General features: G+C 41.4%; 2 protein-coding genes across 2 annotated transcripts; one reads left to right on the top strand and one right to left on the bottom strand.

The window, feature by feature from the left end:
* Nucleotides 1-8: 8 nt before the first annotated feature.
* c18h14orf119 (chromosome 18 C14orf119 homolog) lies at nucleotides 9-1148 on the bottom strand. The gene is made up of 2 exons (XM_084911575.1): nucleotides 496-1148; nucleotides 9-411 (listed from the first exon to the last, which is right to left on the bottom strand). Exons 1-2 carry the CDS (start codon nucleotides 883-885, stop codon nucleotides 238-240), a joined length of 564 nt encoding a protein of 187 aa, XP_084767701.1. The 5' UTR covers nucleotides 886-1148; the 3' UTR covers nucleotides 9-237.
* Nucleotides 1149-1379: 231 nt separating this feature from the next.
* On the top strand, nucleotides 1380-20381 carry acin1a (apoptotic chromatin condensation inducer 1a). Its single transcript, XM_084911574.1, has 18 exons — nucleotides 1380-1555; nucleotides 2963-3028; nucleotides 3205-3316; nucleotides 3407-3462; nucleotides 3572-6322; nucleotides 8829-8975; nucleotides 9126-9211; nucleotides 13553-13610; nucleotides 16102-16141; nucleotides 16438-16580; nucleotides 16701-16844; nucleotides 16982-17177; nucleotides 17531-17676; nucleotides 18072-18179; nucleotides 18292-18399; nucleotides 18505-18799; nucleotides 18885-18985; nucleotides 19065-20381. The coding sequence occupies exons 1-18, from the start codon at nucleotides 1418-1420 to the stop codon at nucleotides 19392-19394; spliced, it is 5025 nt and encodes a 1674-aa protein (XP_084767700.1). The 5' UTR covers nucleotides 1380-1417; the 3' UTR covers nucleotides 19395-20381.
* The last annotated feature ends 1019 nt before the right edge of the window (nucleotides 20382-21400 follow it).

Raw genomic sequence — 21400 nt, forward strand, 5'->3', positions numbered from 1 at the left:
CCCACAGCTAGATGTTAAACCTGTTTATTTACAAATTCGTGTCAATCAATTAAAAACTTTAAAAAAAAAACAAAAAACCCAGCGGAGCAGGCATGCAGAACTTTACTTACAAAACGTATACGAACACTACTATCTACAAGAAGGCTAAATTTTCTACAAAGAGACTCAGAGAATGTGTTTTCCACACCACACATCACCCCTTTATTACTTGCTTTTCTATCACAATGCAAACATTGCTCAGTCTCTTCCTGCTGTACCCGCTACACTCCTGTAAAAGTGGGTAACAAAATCCGGGTCCCGCTCTTCCAGCATGTGTAGGAAATGATTCCTCTCCTCTTCTCCCCAAGACTCAAACCACTGCGTCCACAGGCGGAGCTGGCATTCAAAGATGTTTGGAAGTTTGTCTTTAACCTACACAGAGGAAGAAAGCGCCAGTTATTTACTAGAAATGGCACTCCACTCCAGACCATGTGTTTGCAAGTTTGCATAAAGTACCTGGAGAGTGCTGAGTGAGTCTAGAAGGGTGCACACTTTCCCCGGCACAGCTTTCCCCAGAAGGTCCTGGAGAAACCGCTCCCTCTGAACGGGAGTCCAGCTCTGGAACCAGCTCAGGACACACCGCTGCTCCTGGAAGGTTACGTAGGAGATGGGTTCGGGCTCTCTAACTTGACCTGCACTCGGAGAAGCGCAGGACAGCTTCTCAAGGCTGGGAGGGCTGACTACACCTTGAGGAGCTGGGGGAAATTCACCCAAGCTGGGAGAAGGGAAACTCGCAGGGCACGTGAACACTGGGTTGGGAGAACTGCACAGGATGCCTGCAATTCCTTGATTGTCAGTGGGCTGGTGTTGACTTGAGCTTTGACTGACATAATTAAACCACGACATCTTAAACAGCTCAATAATCCATTTAGCTTAGCTTAACGTTTTGTTTAAGGAGCACAAACGGGCGGGCTCTGACTTTAAAGTCGCTATTGCTAGCTAATAACTACCTTTAAGATATAGAGTTGTGACTCCCCATTATTTTAAAACGTATATCAACTCACTACCGACATAGTCGAGGTGCAGAGAAGCCGAACGACAGTCACGTAAATCCAAAGAGCTGCTAACAGGAAGCGGGGTGCAGTTAACTAGTTGTGCTGTGTAGGAAGTCAGGTTTGCGCAGATGTTGCGCAAGATGTGGCGCATACAAAATCTAAATATTAATACCATAATTTTTAACGACGCCATTTCAACTAATACATTTGGCGCATATATAGCAGTTATGAAAGTAATTTGGGTTTGGTCTGGGATTTAAAATATTTATAAACGTTTTATTTTATTTGATATTTGATTTCGGGGGGAAGTCGTCGGCGATGACGTGACGTCGATGAAGGCGTTGATCGTCGCTCTCGCTGGGAACTGACAAGAGGAACGGAAAATGGCGGACCTTGAAGACGTTACGCTGGACGGGAGACCGCTCCAGTCCCTTCGAGTAGCGGACTTAAAGGCCGCTCTCGAGGAGAGGGGGCTGTCGAAGAGCGGCCAGAAGAATACTCTCATCAAAAGACTCAAGGGGGTGAGTTTTACTGCGATATATGGTGCCACGGTCGCTGCAAGCTAACGTTAACGAAGAGACGGGCTGATGCTCTCTCGAGGGCCGACAACTGAGTATCGTTACTGCTGAGCGTAGTAGAGTTATCGAGGTTAAAGCTCATTCACCAGCTGTAAATGTCTTTATTTTGTCAGCGCTGTGGTTATGCAGTGCTGTGGCCCTGTAGAAATGTTCCAGCTACGGAAAGACTGGCACTTCACTCAACTTATCGGCTAATCCTAAACTGTGTCTCGGGTTGATGTTGTCCCGTTAGCTCGTTAGCTCTCCTGGCTAACGCTATGAGTTGATCAGTGGCCTTAGCGACTCGCTTGCTGCTGTGTATGCTGCTTTTAACGATGTGTACACTGCTCTTGTGAGTTTGTCCAGCAGATTAACATTTCACCACTTAGAGTTATTGAGAAGATCGACAACTTTTAGCGGCTAACCCGCAATTTTTAATTAACGTTCTTGCCTTTTTTGTTGGTAAACGCATTGGCTAGTTTTAGGAGTAGTTTCCCTCAAAATCTGCAGCAGGCCCGTGAGCTGCCGTTGGTCTTGAGCTTGTTTGTTTTTCATTGCGACAGATCGTCAAACCTTATTAAGATAGCTAGGGCGTTCTTTTCTTTTTGTTACTGGGTAGTCCCGATAGCATTATTTCACTGAGCCATCAACGCTTTACTGTGTGTTTGCATTGCGTTTATATAACCTATATTACGCCAGACAGTGGCTCTTTTCTCACAAAACCCAGAATATGTTGATTATTTTAGTCATAGTTACCAGCTAACGTACTTGCAAAGCTCATATAAAGCCATTTGGTTATTAACAGTTTCGTCCTACCAGCATCTGATAATGACAGTGACATTATAATGGACATAATAGCAATGTAAAAGATCAACTATGTCTACGTGCAAAGTAATAGATCGTGAATAAAGTAGTAGTAATAGTGCATAGATTTATACAAGGTGTTTCATTGGTGATCAATGAAATTTCAGATAAGTTGGTCACTGGTTGGTGTTTGACCACAGCTTTAGAGTAACCTTGTCAATTATTGTTTGACAGACTCTCATGTCCTTTACCATCTTACATGGGAACATTGTTACATATCATCCTCCTTCGTTTGTCGACAAGTTTTGTAGTTTCTCACAATCGCAGGCTTTCTAAAAAAGTATCAAAGACAAAATTCTCCAAGTCTAACATTATTATAAAAGAGGAGCAGTGATGCTTAAGGATATTTGTTACATTTAGTACACAGAAACTCATTATATTTTGTCAAGGGCGGAAATATCAGCGGATGTGATAAAACATACTACTGAATAGAGTGCAGTTACAAGGTTGTCCATGAAAGAGTGTTCTCTTTTTATTGCTTAAAAACATCTCTCATCTCACTAACAGGCTCTCATGCTGGAGAACTTGCAGAGGACCTCCACAGCTCATATTGGACTACAGCCAAACTCTCAGGTGTGAATCTCAAAGATAGTTTTAGTTTCATATAAAAGGCTGAAGTGTCTTGCTAAGTGATGGCCTTTATATATGGCAAACCGTGCATTTACACAACCTCATAAATGTCTGCAAAAAGTATGTGTTATTAGCCTTGAGATCTTGCATTGTATTTCAAAATTTTTCTGTGTGTTTAGATTGGTGAGGAAATGAGCCAGAACAGCTTTATAAAGCAGTATCTGGCTAAGCAACAGGAGCTACTGAGGCAGCGTCTGGAGAGAGAGGCTCGCGAAGCATATGATACAAATGGCAAGTTGTGTTGAATAAAATACTGTACACATTATGGATGGTTATTGTAAAATCTTGTGATTTTTATGTTTATTTCTCTTTTGTGAACAGAGCAAGAGGAGCACGCAGAAGTCAACAATAGTACATCGTGTCCTCCTCCAGCCCAGGTTAGATTGTACTTTCTCTTCTTAAGTGTTAGGTGTAAAAGTAACTTTCTGATTAAAATTGTGGGAGGGGATAATAAATAAATCTGTGCTCCCTTTCTGTTCTTGTCAGGATGTCACACCAGCATTACCTGAGCAGCACAAGCCAGCTGGCACCTCTGGTGAAGAGGGATTGTTGGGTGCGGTAAATGAGGGCCAAGCAAACAGAAACCAGGAGGCTGACATGTCCAGTCCACCTGCTTCTGGCTCTGTGCCCATGCGTGTTCCTGCCGCTGAGCAAAGGCCAGAGAGAGGCTCTGCATCCAGTGAAGTCCCAGGTGACAGCGACGATGACGACAGCGAGGATGGTGACGAGGACGGTGACGATGACGACTGGGACAGCAGTGCTCGAAGGAGAAACTTCAGAGAGCCAGCCAGGGGACCCACAACAAGGGAGAGGTCTGCAGCGTCCCGTCAACCGCAGCAGCAACACATCCCTTCTCTTTTGTCACCTCAACTCCGCCAGCCAACACCGCCTCCTTCCCCTCCACCAGAATTATCATTCCCTTTGCCTGACACCCCTAAACAGAGTCCACCTAGTCCAGATGTTCCCCAAGCCAGGCGTTCCCCCAGTTCTTCCAGCTCTGGTTCCTCTAGCGGTGGTAGCCGTAGTAGCAGCCCTGAGCCACAAAGGAGTGGACATGCTGAACGCAGGCCTGGCCCACTAACCCTTCTGGCACGTAAAATGGAGTCAGAAGGTGCTTTCTCCGGAGCAGGATGGCATGGCACTGATGGCGAAGCTGATAGGCAAGACAGCAATTCATCCTCAGCTACATCATTTCCTGGCAGAGGACCACCAGAGAGCCTGGTATCTGCCACCACTCACACCTCTAACACTGCAGAGCATGTACCATTTCCAATAATGCCAGGCACCAATCAGGGTGTTACAGGAGCACATTCAGCCCATATTCACGTACCTGTGAGTACGCTTGAGCCCACTGTGCCTGACGAGAGGGTCAGAGAGATGGAGTCTGACCTAGAAAGACAAGAGAAGCTGAGAAAACGTCGGCAAGAACGTACCGCGGCGGAAGAGCGAGAGAGAGCCCTAGCACTGGAGCGAGAAAGAGAGCAAGCTTTGGAGAGAGAGAGGTTTGAGCAACAGCAGGCCTTAGAAAAGGAAGAGAGAGAGAAGGCTTTGCAGAAGGAGAAGGAACTTGCTCTAGAAAAAGAGAGACAGGAGAGGGAGCAAGCTTTGGCTAAAGAGAGGGAAGAGCAAATGAGGGCCTTGGAGCTTGAAAGGCAGGCTGAGCTTCAAAGACTTAAACTTCTGGAGCAAGAACGGCTGCAGAGAGAAAGGGAGGAGAGGGAAAAGCGCGAGAGAGAAGAAATGGAGAAAGCAGCTTTGGAGCGTGAGCGAGAAAGGCTAGAAAGAGAAAGAGCTCTGGAGGCTGAGAGGCAGGAAAAGGAGAGGATTGAGAGAGAAGAGGCTCTGGAACGGGAAAGGTTAGAGAAGGAAAAGGCTTTGGAGCAGGAGAGGATAGAACGTGAAAAAGCCTTAGAGCAAGAGAGAATTGAGAGGGAAAAAGTCTTAGAGCAAGAGAGGATCGAGAGAGAAAAGGCTCTAGAGCTAGAAAGGTTGGAGAGGGAGAAGGCCTTGGAGTTGGATAGAAGAGAAAGAGAAAAAGCTTTAGAGCTAGAAAGGCTGGAGAGGGAGAAGGCCTTGGAGTTAGAGCGAAGAGAAAGAGAACGACTCGAAAGAGAGAAAGCTTTAGAGCGAGAGAGGATAGAGAGGGAAAAGGCCTTGGAACGAGAGAGGGTGGAAAAAGAGAGGGCAGAGAGACGGGCGGCTCTTGAACAGGAGAGAATTGAGAAAGAGAGAAAGGAAAAGTTAGAGAGAGAGAGAGCCCTACAGCAAGAAGAACTAGAAAGGGCAAGAAAAGAGATGGAGAGAGCTCTGGAGCAAGAAAGGGAAAAAGCTCTTGAACATGAAAGGCTGGAGAATGAGAAAGCAGTGCAGAAAGAAAAGGAGGAGCGGGAGAGGAAGCTGGAGCTGGAGAAAGATAAAACTGGGGTGGCTGAAAAGGAGAGTGAGAGTCACCTTTCTCCATCCAAATGTGGCCTTGAGGCTGGTCTCACACCCCTGCCAACTCCTCACCCCCTCTCCACAGGACCCGCTATAAACTCGTCAGCAGAGGCAGGAGACCGGGAACAAATCCATGCTCCAGAACCCCAGAGCGAAGGCCAAGCAGCAGAGTGTAGTGCAACCATTTCAACAACATCTCTTTCACCACACTCGTCATTTAAAAAATTCCGGTTCGTAATGGACCGAGCACAACCCTCATCCACGTCTATGGTTATTAAGCGGCCCCGTACATTTTCTGATAGCCCACAGCCTCGCACCTCACCTGTCACTTCTCCCACCACTGTTGGGAAAGGACAGTCTGAAGGACATAGGCCCTCAGTTAAACAGGAAGATTCAGAGCTACGGACAAATCAGCAGGTTGCTGCTGCACCACCGGGATCTGTGAGGATCCAGTCTGAGGAGGACACTGCTGTTATTACTGAAATGGGTCCCAAAGAAGAAAGAGCCACAAGGCTAGTGTTGGAGGATAAAGAACAGGCAGCTTCAGGAAAGACTGAACAGGCTGCCAAGGAGTCCATCAAAAAAGTAAAAGAAGCTGATGAAAGCAAGGGTTTGTCAAGCTCAGTGAGTGGAGCGGAGCAGAGAGGAAGAGATTCAAAGAAGGAAAGGATACGAACAAGACAAAGATCATCATCCGATTCCTCTTCCTCAGAATCGGACTCTGGGTCCTCATCTTCTCAATCATCCGGTTCATCCTCGTCCTCTCAAGAGAAAAAGAACTCCACCTCCAGAGTTACAAAGGTAAGAATAAATGATCTGTCTCTCTTTGGCATTAATGCAAAGTTGTATTAAATCTATATAAACCAAACTAAATTAGTTCCAAAATGAACATATTTGGATAAATATCCATCACCTTAATAATCAAGGTATAACATCCACCTGTGTTGTTTCCAGCAGTTGGACATATTCCGAATTTACATAGAGCTTGAACAATGGCACCATACACATTTGCAGTCATTAATCATGATTTGGCAATGGTATAGATGCTTGACTATTTATTTGTGTCACACTTGTGACTATAAAGTTGTATAATATACCAGTTTATTTATCTTAAATCATATTGTTGCTCAGATTGCATTTCTCCACAGTCTGCTGAATTCTTTATGCTGAAAATTGTTTTTTATCATTTAAAAAGAAGGCTACTTTACTTTTAAGGGGATCTGTATTCATTGGGTGTAGTGGGCTCTCAGCAGAGTGGTATTAGTCTCTGATCACGGCAGGTGTTTTCTGGCAGTATCTCTGAATACAAGCGAGTGGGTACAATTTTTCAATTTAATTTTTTTTTATCCGTTAAAACTGTCTGGTTTGTGTTTAAGACGCTGTTGGCTATAGTTCCTTAGTTTAATACTCGTGGGGCTAAATCCAAAGTTGTGCTTGATGCATAAATAGCACAAGTCAGATGAAAACATTTGTATCCCTCTACTAATTTTATCAATGTTTAATCATCATGTGAGTTGCAAGGTAAATAAGAATAAAAGAATAAAATGATTAAACATTGATAAAATCAAGCACAACTTTGGATTGAACAATGGCACCATACACATTTGCAGTCATTAATCATGATTTGGCAATGGTATAGATGCTTGACTATTTATTTGTGTCACATTTGTGACTATAAAGTTGTATAATATACCAGTTTATTTATCTTAAATCATATTGTTGCTCAGATTGCATTTCTCCACAGTCTGCTGAATTCTTTATGCTAAAAATTGTTTTTTATCATTTAAAAAGAAGGCTACTTTACTTTTAAGGGGATCTGTATTCACCATTAATGTGAATCAGTGTCTTAACAGTTAAACTACTCTCTCACCTGCTCAGTACAGTTGAGATACCCGGAGAATGCTAACCACTCCGTTGTGAATAGTAGCTTACTGCTTCTTCTCTAATAGTTTTCTATAGTTTGGAGCTGTGTCTTGGGTCATTGTCCTGTAAGGCAATTGGCTCCAATCAAAGGCAATGGCTCACGCAGTTTTGCAAAAATGGAGTGATGGCTGTCCTTGTTCTACAACTATTTCATCCTGTGCAAATCTCTTATTTTACCAATGCCAGAGCACCCAAATTTCATCCGTCATGACAGGTGGCATCAAACACCCCTTCATGTTCTTTTACACGTTCTTCTTTTTTTTCTACCCAGTCACCTCAAACTTGGAACTTTATGTTCAAAAGCTTTTCTTATTTTGTAATTCTTCAGTAGCTGTGCTTGCCTTGCCATCTTAATCTTTTCCTTTTATTGGCCGCTCTCAGATATAGCTTTACTTACCAACTCTAGTAATGATCAGCATCTTGGATTTCATTGATGTTGAGACTGGGGGTGGGGGTGGTTCTGCGGGTGGCTCTTTTTAGCGGCGCTGCTAATTTTGTTTAACAAACCAGCGACTCAGATGCCCTGTTCTGTAGATCACTGGGGCCCCTCGTTTTTGTTTTTTTGTTGTTGTTGTTTTTTCCCCAGTTTGTGTTGTGTGGTGGTCTTCTGTAGATTGTAAAAATATCATAAACATCCTTTCATGAAGTCGACAGATTTTTCCTGTGTTTTTAGGGGGGATAACAGCCTTTATCAAGGACAGAGTTTCAGAATCAAGCTATTTCCTTTGCTGTTTTGCTATATAGTCCTCAATTCTGCTAAGTCTGATAAAGCCAAAAATTTTGCTTCTTTAAAAAAAAGAAAAGAAAAAAGAAACAATAAATCAAAAAGATTTTAGTTGTGCACACATGGTGAAATATTTTTTTTTCCTAATAATTAATTATGAATACATTAAAAGGATTAACAACCACTGAGGAAAGCAGGTGGAATGGTGTCCATCTCTTTATACTGCCACGTATTATTAAAGCTGTATATGTAACTGAGTACTTGCATGACTAGCCCTTAGCATAGTGGTTAGCATAAGTAGGTGCAGAGCCCTTGGAAAAGGGCTTCCAGAGAGATTTTGCTAAATCAAATATATACAGAGCTATATCCTGTGACCTGTGCTGAATAAAGGAGCAGACAAAAGCAGCTAGCAATAAAGGTTGTCATTTATTGTTTCCATTGATTTTTAATGAATAGAATAAAAAGATTAATTGCCATTTACCATTTCTGAATAATCATATTATTATAAATCATATTATTTAAACTGCAAATGTTTTTTTGTTTTTTTTAAACTTGCCGTGCCTATTTTGTAAAAATAAATTCAAAGTAGACTTTATATATTTTCGCTCCAATGCAAAAAAAATAAATAAATATTGAACTACTCTCTTTTTTTTCTTCAAGGAGGAGACATCTAAAAGAGATTCCTCAACACAGCACGTGGCGGCTCAGCATGAGGATGTAAAGAAATCCTCAAAAACCTCTCCCTGCAAAAGAGAGACGTCTGCAGAGAAGGCTAACACAACTGCAGATGGAGACTGTCACAACGTGGTAAGTTGCTTAGAATAAGTTCCCCAGAAGATTCAACTTGTCACAATATCTGTGTCAGAATGGGCAGGTCTTTGATAATAAAACAGATTTGCCATAAATGAACCACACTGTCTGCTCTTCATCTTATTCCCTGCCCTTTAAAATTCCCAGGCACAGTTTTCCAAAGCACTGACTGGAGAAGAAAAACATGGGAAGAGAACAGACAGTGAGGAAGAGGAGGAAAAGGACAAACAAAGGTCTGGTTTTCAGTCCCAGTTTTCTGAAACATATCTTATACTTTGTTTGTGTGTCAGATTTACTCACTGGGATCAGTGTATTTGTGCTCTTATTAACATGCAAGTATAGAGGCTGTTAACAATGCTCAGTAACTATTTGACCTCTGCTGCATCATGAGTGGGGATTTGCCAGTTTGGCCCTGTTAGGTGGACGGTGGGCCAGTCTGTTCAAATTAGCTTTGTTGCTCTGTATACCACACAACACACCAAACACTAATGCACTCGCTGCTAATTGAAGAGCTATAGCAAAGGCTCAGTTGTTTAGGGGGTCTCTCTCCCTCCCCTCCCCCTCTTTATATTCAGTTTAAAACTGGTTGGAAAGATATATTTTATTTTTACTTTAGAAAGTGTTGTTGTCAGCTAGATTAATAGTTTTCATTTCACCAGTCTCTTCAGCTCCATTCCACATGTGCCCGTGTGACAGTAGATGCACTTAGAGTAAAGAGCTGGGAAAGAAGAAGCTAGTGGGACAGTAAATGACAGCCGTAGGCGGCAGGCTGATGCTCACAGTAAGCTGAAATGAGACTAGTGCAGCTAATTAGGTGAATAACAAATATAAAATTTAAAAAATGTATTTTGGTCCTGAAACCTTTTATCGTTTTATTTATAAATAAATATAGGAGTTGTATTTATTTCATGTATGATGTTCTCTGTACCTGAAGTGATGGCATTATAATTCTCAGAACTGGAAAAATTTGGACTGATAGTTCCTTAATTGTCAATACAGTCAAAATAAACATTTCTTGAAACATGAATTGATTACATTGCTGTGGAGAGGTTTTACACTTTCTGAAAAAACAAACAATGGATAACAATGGCAAAGAAGTTTCATCTCCTATGATATATTATGTCATTTAAGGTTCTTAAATCTAAACTAGGGACAAAACCAAAGTTGTGAATAGCCTTGATCTTCAGCCCCTCCGGTGGCACTGGAGTAAAATCAGACTTGAGTCTGTAGTGGAAATTGCTGCCTGATTTTGTATGTCAAAAGTGTCAAGTAACACAGTTTGTCCCAAAATCCACAAATACAAATGAAAAGCATCGTAGAAAAACAATATGATAGATGAGCAACATTGGGTAGGAAACCTTTTTCACATTCCAGTGCTTGCTTTACCCTTTTGTTTTACCTTCTTCTTAAGGACCTTTTAAGATATTTCAATAAATGAGCAACTGACTTTTATGTCTCTTCTTATTACAAAAAAAATACAAAAACAAAATGATAGAAACATGTTTTTGGCAGGTTTAAAAATAAAATAAAAAATGTTTAAAAAATTTAAAAAACAAAACAAATTGTAATAAAACACTGGATTAACTCCACATAGGTCAACACATTCACCACTCCAAACATACAAAACTACTAATAAAATTACTAGTAATAACCTGCCATGTCTGAGGCTATAGTTCGATTCACTCATGTATAAAAACACAGGCATGTATGTGAATTTATCATGTTATTCATTGATCTTCATTATATCAGTGTATATCCAGTGCGTCTGGAAAGTACTGACAGTGCTTCACCTAGATGCTTGGTCCTTGTTCCCAATTTTGTCAGAATGCAGCCTTATTCCAACATGGAATAAATTCATTTTCACACAATACCCCATTATGACAAAGTGGAAAAAAAAAAGGTTGCTTGTAAATCTTGCAAATTTAATAATAACATTTTTTAACATGTACATAAGTATTCACAGCCTTTGCTCAATATTTTGTTTAAGCACGTTTGGTAGCAATTATAGCGTCAAGTTTTGTTTTGTTTTGTTTTTTTTAAGTAAGCTTGCCGCGCCTATTTTTGGGCAGTTTCTCTCATTCTTCTTTGCAGATCCTCTAAAGCGCCATCAGATTAGGTGGGGCGTGTCAGTGCACAGACGTTTTTCAGATCTTTCCAGAGATGTACAAGCAGGTTCAAGTCTGGGTCTGGGTGGGCCATTCAAGGACATTTAGAGCGGTCACGTAGCCACTGTGTGGTTATCTTGGCTGTGTGCTTGGAGTCGTTGTCCAGTTGAAAGATGAATGTGATGAATCTGAAGATTAATCAGATGTACAGAATGCTCTGGAGCAGGTTATGAAGGATGTCTTTGTGCATTGCTGCGTTCATCATTTCCTTGACCCTGACAAGGTCCCAGGTGTCAAAAAACATCCCAACAGCATGATGTTGCCACCACCATGCTTCACTGTAGGGATGGTAGTGGCCAGTTGATGAGTCGTGCTTGGTTTCCTCCACACACAAGAGGCTTGGCATTTTTTTCATCAGACCAGAGAATTTTGTTTCTCGTGGTCTGAGAGTCCTTCGGGTGCCTTTTGACAAACTCTAGGTGGGCCGTTTGTGCCTTTTACTGAGGAGTGGCTTCTGTCTAATTGCTGGAGTGGTGCTGAAATGGGTGTCCTACTGGAAAGTTCTCCTCTCTCGACAGAGCAACACTGGAGCTCTGTCAGAGTGACCATCGGGTTCTTGGTCACCTTCCTGACTAAGACCCTTCTACCCTAATTGCTCAGATCGGCTGGGTGGCCAGCTCTAGGAAGAGACCTGGTGGTTCCAAACTTTTTCCATTTACAGATTATGCATAATCACTTACTTATTAGCATCAGTCTTTGATTAACTCTAATTTACAGATATGCATTTTTCTTTCTATTGCAGCATGCAGATAACTAAAGAATATTTTTAACATAACAACGACATAATTGTAACTATAATGTAATTACTAAATTAAGTAAGAAGTAAGTAAGATGTTAATTCTAGTACTCTAGGCAGTTTTTATTGTAAGTTTCATCAAGATGGATGATCAGTGTAAAAGAGAGGCCTACGATCATCATAGTAAGATGTCAGGTTGTTTCTCCCACAAAATATATTGTAGCTTTATTGTGCTTAAACTGTCCTTTAGGCGCAAAGCTAGTGAAATGACTGAAAGCTTCTTCTTTTTTTTCTTTTTTTAAATCTCATTATTTCATAAATATTTCAACTTAAAAAAACAACAACAACTCAATGGTAAGAGTGGAGTGATTATTTTGCACATCGCTATTTACATATTGTGGAAAAAGCGCGTGAAAAAAGCCAGTTCCGTGGACATTGTTTTATGTAATGACATACTGATGTGTTCACTTTAACGCTTCCATGATGTCATTATAATGAAGACCTGATAAAAACGGTGTAAGAAAAAAGGCTGGGCATTGAATTTCCCATCAGGCGATTGATGAGACTACCTTAAATCCGGCGTGCTAGAAAAGATGTGGGTCCTTTTTCTTTTTTTTAATACAAGATCTTTTTTTTCTTTATTCGTTGCAACATGGCTGTGCTCAGTCGGCGGGTTTAGCAGCCTATGCCGGCCTTTGGCTCTCCACACCGCGGCTCAGCTAGACAGCAGGCGACACTTTGTCCGCTGCAGGTTTCGGTTGACAGCCGCTGCGGTCATGGACGTATTCACAGAGGAGTAGTGTTCGGAGAGAGGAAGACAGCAGGGAGGGAAGAGAAGCGGTTCGTTGCGACGCAGTCGTTTTAACGGCAGTCGCAGTCTGTGTGCTGCGTGTGGAGCGCGCACGGCGTGGTCTCAGTGGTGTGAAGTTCCCCAAGTTGATTTCATTCGCAATGAGTGGACTTGTTCGCGTGTGCTTTCACGAGGATGGTGTGACGACGTGAGGCGTACGCTCATTCGTCAGGTACCGTGTAGCTGTAGTGCGTGTCGGATCTGGACGGGCGCAGCTTGGCTAAATAAGGAGTGTGGTAACTGCGTTTAATTTCTGTTTTATTTTTCTCGCCTCGGCTCAGTTCTTTACCCTGAGGGGGACGATAGCAGCGCATTTGATGTGGTCACCAACGTGTGATGCGATGAAGGCGCAGTAATTTTAGCATCTGCTGTTTGTGCATTACATTGGATTGGGTCCACTTGCTGAGATTTTAACGCGTTTTTATGCTGTGTTGTGGTTCCTTGACACGTGTTTGAGAAAACGTGAATTTTTGAATTATGATTGCAGTGTAATGACATTTAAAGGACTAAAGTATTAATTTTGCATGCACTGCCCAGCTACTGGCAATATTTACAAAGGCATATCCATTTTAAATCAGTTTTAATTTAGGAATCAATTAAGTTTCTGATTTTAATCCTTTTGTTCCTATTGCTAGGAATATTTTTAATACTTTAGATTTGACATGTTTTGTTTTTGTTAAACATTTACATAGTGTTTTGATTGCTTGTGTTAAGCTATTTAATATTTTTAATATCTTATGAGTGAGTTTTCTTTCTTCATACTGATCTTTTTTTTCTTTTTACCTCTTTTCTTTGATGTGTATTTATTTTTAACAATATGCAGGCAGATGAAGGAGACTACCATGGCAGATCCAGAGAAATTTCAAGAAACCAGTGAGGAGGTAAGGCACCTGGAGAATCCCAAATCACTTCAGTTCTGAAGGCTTTCATTAATTAAGTACTTTGCAGGGGAGATGCAGTTTTTAGGGATGTTCCTCGTGACTAATTTACTAGTTGTTTAAACAAGAGAGAAAGCTTAGCTATTCATCTACTTGAAAAGACAGAAAACTCTGACTATATTAAAAACTGGGCACAAATTGATCGACAAATTTCAACATTGGCCCAAAAAGTATTGCACGTGTGTTTGTGGAACTATATGAACTATAGTATGAACTGTAACAATATGTCTTGCACCACAGTGCAGTGTGATTACTCGGGGGTTTAGTTCCAGTTTATTCTGACACAAACGATATTTATTTATCTTTAAACAGTGCTGAAGAACAGCGATGGTTCGCTGTCTCGGCTGTCATCTGTTTACTTTTCCCCCTTGCTCGTTACTTTCCTCCACAGAGATAGGTAGAGAGACGGAGGCATAGCTGGTGTCAGCGCTGCAGACAACATGAGTGGCCAGCAGCATCTTTGAAATGGCAACTGCTGTTGTATAGTAATAATATAATAATGCATTTAACTGGCAGCCGTGTTTAAACGTCTAGTCAATTAGTCACAGGCATCCATAATAGTTAGATTTTTTTTAGTGCACTTTTTGAATTATTCCTAGTTTTTAAACATGTTACATTTTACTGTAAGTATTTAGATTTTTGTTTTGTTTTTAAACAACAAGAAAGGGTCATTAGAAAGTTTAATGGGCCATTTTCAAACTTGGTAGTATGTTAACCTTGGGTACTGTCATAGGAACAAACAGCAAGGGTGTTTTCTCACTGTGGCTGATGTTTAAACCCCAAATGATTCCTTTGTTATAAAGGTGCTCATGCTTCTTCCATTGCCCCTATTGGTACCTGCGTACTACCTCTGGCACTACTGCTACTGCTGCACCTGTTCCACTGTCCCCAAGAATCCAGAGTTGACCACAGATAAGCCCTAAAGTCTGCACTACAGAGGGACACCCCTGGCAACAAAGTCTGCCTCATTTTCACCGATATGGCTGACAGAAACTATTAAAATGGACCAGAAGTTTTAAAAAGGGGGTTGGCTAGTCAATGTTGCCCACATCTTGCAGCCTGATTTTTACCAATCTAGCCCCACACCCTTAAAGTCTACATCGAGAGCATGAGGAAAGAAGCTTGCTCACTTAAGCCAAGTTCAAGGTTGCTGTGAACAAGTTTAAAGAAGGTTTTTTTTGTTTTTTTTTTTTAAATTATTATTATCAAAGACATTTTTTTTATCTCATAACGATCAAAGAAAGTGGGCATTGTGGATTATGACCTGGAGAATGGTATGAAGGACATTTCGATTTTTTTGTGTATCTGTTGGAAGAGAGATCTGCTGCTTGGACACTTTTTCAGATAGCTTAAAGCAAATATCTGGACTGCAAGAGGCTGGGAATGTTTTCTCCTGAAAAAGGACTTGCCATTTGTTGCCAGAGTTTTGCTACTTTGTGACTGCTTCTTAAATACAGCAGAACTTTTAAGTCAAACTTATGGAGTTGTTGCACAGTGACTGTTGACAGCATTCATTATCTGGTCTCAATTTAAGTGGACTGATCACTCTCTTCTGCCAGTATAAAAGTCTGCCACATCTTTAAAAGGACTAACATCTGAAGATGACTGCTTTGGCCAAGAACATTTGAAAGCCCAAACCCAAATGAACTATTGAGCCCAACCTACCAGCCAGCAAGATTTCAGATTTTCATCCAGCCACCATTGATTGGACCCTTGTTCCCTAAATACAGTACATGCAGTCGTGATTGGGCCATATCCAAAACAGTAAGGATCAGGTGTCAGGGAATAAGTAGATGTTTACTCAGTGCTGTATTTCATAGCTTATTTTGAATGTGTTTAATATTAATTTATATTCTTTTTAATCACTGATGGAGAATGAGCTTTGGATTTTTAATTGTGCCTCCTGCAGTTTAACAAAATATTTCTAAACCCCTATTTGGTGATCTTGTGTCTTAGTTTACTTATAGCTGACTAGAGTAGTTAAATATTAGTTTTGTTGAACTAGTTGGAGTTTGTCTACAAACATTTAAAAAATAAAACATTTTAGTGCTTAAATTGAAACATTACAGTTTCCACTAGGTCCTTGTTTTTTGTTTTTTGTTGTTTTTTTTGGGGGGGGGGGCGTTGATTATATTTTTTTTTAGAAAGTTCAAGTTTGAGAAGTTCAATCTTTAAAAGTAAGCAATGTTTTCAAAAATCTACAGGTGTAGAGCTTAAAAGGTTAGGAGAACACATCATAAACATAAACAAACGCAACATAGCTTGCCATCAATAAACGACGAGTTTTAAGGCGAGGTGTTGTTTTTAGTTCTCTTTACTCGCTTCTTGTTTTTATTCCACATTTTCTCCAACTTGACCATTTGTCTCATTCCATGGTGTCGGCGTCTCACCTCTCCCATGTATGTCGGGTTGTTTCTATCTTCTTGTGTTTCAGAAATCAAAGGCCTTCTCAGCTCGTAAGATCTCTCTTAGCAGTGAGTACAACCTTTCACCTTGTTCCATTCTTTACTAACATTTGATTATTCATGTTGATATTGTGGCTTTTTCTCCTCATATTTGTATTAATCTATTTTACAAATATTTTTGATATGGGAGGTGCAGCATTGATACGCTAAGGTTTGAGAACGCAGCAGCGTTAAAAAAATCTTAAATTTGGTTATTCAACAGAATATAAAATTCAGTAATCATTCAAAAGACCATTGTCTGTATATATTTCCGGTTGATGTGTTGCATAAGCGTCGAGCATTGTATTGATTCCATTACTTCCCAGGCAGTAAATCATCCCCGGGCACCAGCAGTGCAGAGGGTGAACAGGAGTCTGGGACAGTGGCTGGTCGCAAGAGGAGGTGGGGCTCCAGCACAGCTGTCACTGCCAAGAAACCTTCCATCAGCATCACCACTGACTCACTCAAGGTATTTGCAGCAAAGCATAATTTGTTTTACATTGTAGTTAACAGTAATTCTCACATATGCATTGTAAACACTGACTCGTAGAAAGCTTAACCACGTTGTTTCCTCACGCTTTGCCTGTAGTCTCTGATCCCAGACATCAGGCCATGTCTAGGACAGGAGGCAGTAGTTGACTTGCATCCAGAGGAAGCTGTCCTCTCTGGGGCTGATGATGAAGACAGGGAGCGCTCTGATCAGGACCTTCAGATTAGACGCACAGTTACACAGGTTACTGTTGTTAGTGTTTAACTACTGATTAACCTGACGCTAGTATCTTCACTTTCATTAAGTGTAAAGTGCTCTTTAAGATTGTTTGAGGTTATCTCTCAGTTGATGATTGCTTGGTGTGATATCTTGTATTTAAGGTGGTGCATTCAGAAAGCCAGGAGAATGGGCAAAGAGAAGCAAAGAGGAGCAGGCAAGAGGAGGCAGAGGAAGATGATCTACAGGTAGACCAAGAAAGGACAAAGGCTCATGAAGAGCAGATGGATACCTCCATTCCTGTAGCTGTTGAAACTCATTCACCAACACATACCAGCCATGATGTAGAAATCAACACTGGTAAGATATCCACCGTAAGATGGCTTCTCTGCAGAAATAAATTCATCAGAATTAATTAATGTATTCCTGAAATCTAATTTTCATATTACCTTATGTTTAAGAAAGCCAAATGGGTGCATAACAGAAAGGCTGACAGAAAGACTTGAATGATTCTTTATATGGATTCAAACAACTATTTTCAGTCAGTGCTGATTTCTGGCATGCCATCTTGGGTGTAGCAATTCAAATAGTTTAATTATTTGACACTCAAACATACAGACCTCTTGCCTCGGTAAAGGAAAATATGTTCTATTATAAGAACTACAAAGACAGTGATGTAATGGAGACACTTTGCTCACTGTTTTTCATTCTAGTGACCCCCAGCGACACCCTCATCCGTCGCTCCATCAGCCAGCAGAAAACAAGTGTTTCCATCACAATTGATGACCCTGTTCGCACGGCCAAGCAGCCCTCGCCACCTCGTGGAAAAGTCTCCACTATTGTTCACATCTGCAACCTGGTGAGAGAATAGGATCCCTGAACAAACCCATGTTGGGCTCAAATTTCTAAAATATGAGCTATAAGACATGGATGGTTTTTTTTTCTTTCTTTTCTTTCTTTTGGGGTTGATTTTAGATTTTTATTTATTTTTTATTTTTTTGTTGAGGTATAAAACTTACACAATATATTTTCTTCTACTGTCATAGACCCAGTTAATTTATAACAAATCAAATCAATTAAGTTAAAAAAATAATTGTATGGAAAGGTTTCAGTTTTTCCTCTTGTAATCTTGCTGACTTCTTATTGCATGTGTTTTTATTTAATTGTTCCTCTGTGTTTATCTTGTTTGCAGTGTGTAAATTGTTAGTAGTCACACTTTATTCATGTTGTAATGGAGTCTGTGACACTGTTCAGGTGAGGCCATTCACTCTGGGACAGCTTAAGGAACTGCTCAGCAGAACTGGCAGTCTGGTGGAGGAGGGCTTCTGGATTGACAAAATCAAGTCCCACTGCTATGTCACTGTAAGTTATTAAAAGCATTGAGTTATATATCTGCAGCTCAGACTGCTTTTAGACATTGGAAGTATTTTCTCTCTCTCTCTCATGGGTCCCCCACTATACTTTCCGTGTCTAGTATTCAAGTGTAGAGGAGGCAGTCGCCACACGAGCAGCTCTTCATGGCGTGAAATGGCCACAGAGCAACCCAAAAGTTCTCACTGTTGACTTCTGCCAGCAGGATGAAGTAAGAATATTTTTGTTTTGAGTTTTTTTTTTTTTCCCCTCCATTTCTCTATATAAGTGTTAAATGTTTGGCTATCTGTAATCTGATCATGTCTCTGCCCTGTAGTTGGACTTCCACAAAGGTTTGGGTGCAGGTGACAAACCTGGAGCAGAGGAACATGGTCCTGGCTCCGGCCGTGGTCGAACATCGGGCCTGCCCTCTCTCCTTCCTGAGCGAGATCAGTGGGCTGAACGGGAACGCGAAATGGAACGTAGGGAGCGAGCTCGAGCAGAGCGGGAGTGGGATCGCGACAAGGTTAGAGAGTTTGGAAAACACGGAGAAGAGAAGGAGGGAGGTCCTCGAAGGTCGCGATCAAGAGAGAGGCGACGCAAGGAGAGGGGAAAGAGCAAGGAGAAGAAAGGTAAGACATGGATTTAGACTCAGTGTATCAGGTCCGCTGCCAGAGGCCTGTTCTCTTGTCTAATGTTGTGTGTATTCTCTGTCAGAGAAAATGGCCGAGGATCCCCCTGCAAAGCTGCTTGATGACTTGTTCCGCAAGACTAAAGCTGCTCCTTGCATATACTGGCTTCCACTTACAGATGAACAGGTGACGAAACAAACCACTTCATACCTTTTGGGGGTTTTGTGGGGTTTTTTTAAGTATTTTTTTTACATTTTCATTGTAGTTTGCCCAGCGGGAAGCTGCCAGAGCAGAACGGGCAAAAGAACGTGAGAAACGGCGAAAGGAGCAAGAAGAGGAGGAGAAAAAAAGGGAAGAGGAGCGCAAGGAGAGGGTGAAAGCTGGAGGAGGCACAACAGAACGCAGTGAGGGTGAGAAAGACAAGGACAGAGAGAGAGACAGAGGTCGAGATAGAGACAGGGAGAGGGAGAGAGAGAGGGAAAGGGAGAGGGAGAACGACAAACGCAGGGATGGCTACCGTAGGCCCGGGGGCAGCGGGGCGGGCGGAGGCCGACGCTCACGCAGCCGCAGCGAACCACGAGAAAGGCGGCGCTAATGGCCAATCAACTGATGGAACTGTCCTAGAGACCGCCCTCCTCCATTTGCCTTTCACTACATGTACTTTGTTACAACTAAGACCCAACAGAGGACCAACCGATGTCGCTACCATCTCTCAAATTGTCATCTTCTTTTTTTATTTTAAAGCACATTTACACCTACACGCATTTATGCTTTAAGGGGACCATGATCTTTTTTTTTTTTGCAGTGTTGTTTTTCAGAGCGCTGTCCATGGCGTCAAAGTTTGATATTTTTCTTTCTACATTTACCTCTTTTTCTTCAGTTTTTGACTTGACAGCATAGCTGTTTGACTCACTGGGTAATTTTGATTATTTAGCCCAACGTGCCCCATTTGCCCCATAGTGTGGGTGCCAATTATGATTTGCAGTCACTTGTTGTCGCCTCTGTGTTTAACAATTTGGATGAGGAATCCTTTTGTTGCTGCATGTAGTACAAGGCTCCTCCTGCCAGTCCTGCCTAAAGAGAAGACTCGGTCCTCTGCAGAGAGGACTGCATAAATCAGACAATACTGAAATAGGTGTGTTTGGCTTTTTGTACAGACTTAAGATTACTTCAAATCAAGTCTTTAAATGAGGCAGCTCTGGGGTATTTTTAAACAAGCGTGGAATAACTACTAAGGCAATGCAGTGTTCCTCTGTCTCTGTTAAGAGATGAGTTTATTCTCTGTGGGAGAGAATCTGTCTGTCACAGCTGACACAGATTATGTTTATGTCCTTATTGATTCTCCTCTTCTCCCTTTCCTCCTCTTCCTCCAGTACTCTGACCCTGTAGTCAGTACAGGCCTGAGAGGGGAGGTTGCATTATGAGTTTTCTCACCAATGGTTTAAATTTTTTTTTTTTTTTTTATCTTTATCATTTTAGTACAAAGATTTGTTTTTTGTTTTTTTGGTTTTGTTTTTTTAATTTCTTCTTGAGTACGCCTATCAGTGGTGAATGTACAAATAATAAAAATTGAAGTTTGAAATGACTGTGACGTTTCTTTCCGTTCTCCATGCTGATTGAGTTTGAAGTCAATTTTGTTTCTCTGTGATAACAGTTAAAAGTACTGTAGAGATGCAATACTAGGAATATGTGACTTCAGCAGTTATCCTTGGAATCCACAAGGTGTCAGTCACACCATGCTGTGGCTCAACTCATGTATCACTTTGGAAATGAGAATGATCTAATGCTATTGGGTGACTCAGATTATTAACTTTTACCTGCTTTCTTAGTTGTTACAGTTTACCTACTTTACTAGCTGTCTTTGTGTCGCCCTGACTTTCTTTCCGTCTTTATTGTAAATGTGTCCACATTTCCCCTCTTCAGTTGCTTTGTGCCCTCTCTCTGGGTCTTGACGTTTATCCTGCAGAGCTCAGCACTGCTCCTATGTAATTACAGCCTTATGGTCGCTGAGCATAACATTTTTTTGCCCTGATACAACTCAGTGTGGCTGGACTCTGCGAGGACCAGCAAATCGCTTGAGCTGGCATCTCTGGCAGACCAAGAGCAAAGTTCTAACTGGGGCAGCAAAGCTGGATTGACAAGGAGTTTCATCTGTAATGATGACATTTCACTTTTCAAATTCCACCCCTCTCTCACACAAGAAAGCTCATAAACATCAAACAGTTCAGTATATAGTAATTTATATTTAAGTATAATGACATTTTATTTACGTGGCACTTGCATAGTCTTACTGATCACTCAAAGCACTTATGACTGCAGGTTGGATATTTAACCATCCATTCACACAGCAACTTCTAAACCATTTACAGATCATCCTTGTCCAATTTGGAATCTCCACTTAATCTAACATGCATGTGTTTGGACTGTGGGAGGACCCCCACACAGACACAGGGTGAACATGCAAACTCCACACAGAATGGCCTCAGCCGGGCTTCAAACTAGGAGCTTCACATCACCATACCAGCTCAGGGGTGGGTCTGCGGTACTGGCCAAAATATTAAAAAAATCATGTCAGCCTTTTGAACTCTGGATTAAATAACA

This window comes from Perissodus microlepis, chromosome 18, assembly GCF_051167445.1.
Source record: "Perissodus microlepis isolate ML-2025 ecotype Zambia chromosome 18, ASM5116744v1, whole genome shotgun sequence".
Classification (NCBI taxonomy): domain Eukaryota; kingdom Metazoa; phylum Chordata; class Actinopteri; order Cichliformes; family Cichlidae; genus Perissodus; species Perissodus microlepis.

Excerpts from the sequence above, each read along its gene's own strand:
- c18h14orf119 (XM_084911575.1), bottom strand. The coding sequence starts at position 885 with ATGTCGTGGTTTAATTATGTCAGTCAAAGCTCAAGTCAACACCAGCCC. Across the intron at positions 412-495 it reads ACTCACTCAGCACTCTCCAG|GTTAAAGACAAACTTCCAAA; the intron begins GTACTTTATGCA and ends TCCTCTGTGTAG.
- acin1a (XM_084911574.1), top strand. The coding sequence starts at position 1,418 with ATGGCGGACCTTGAAGACGTTACGCTGGACGGGAGACCGCTCCAGTCC. Across the intron at positions 8,976-9,125 it reads ATGGAGACTGTCACAACGTG|GCACAGTTTTCCAAAGCACT; the intron begins GTAAGTTGCTTA and ends TAAAATTCCCAG. Across the intron at positions 18,986-19,064 it reads TTCCACTTACAGATGAACAG|TTTGCCCAGCGGGAAGCTGC; the intron begins GTGACGAAACAA and ends TTTTCATTGTAG.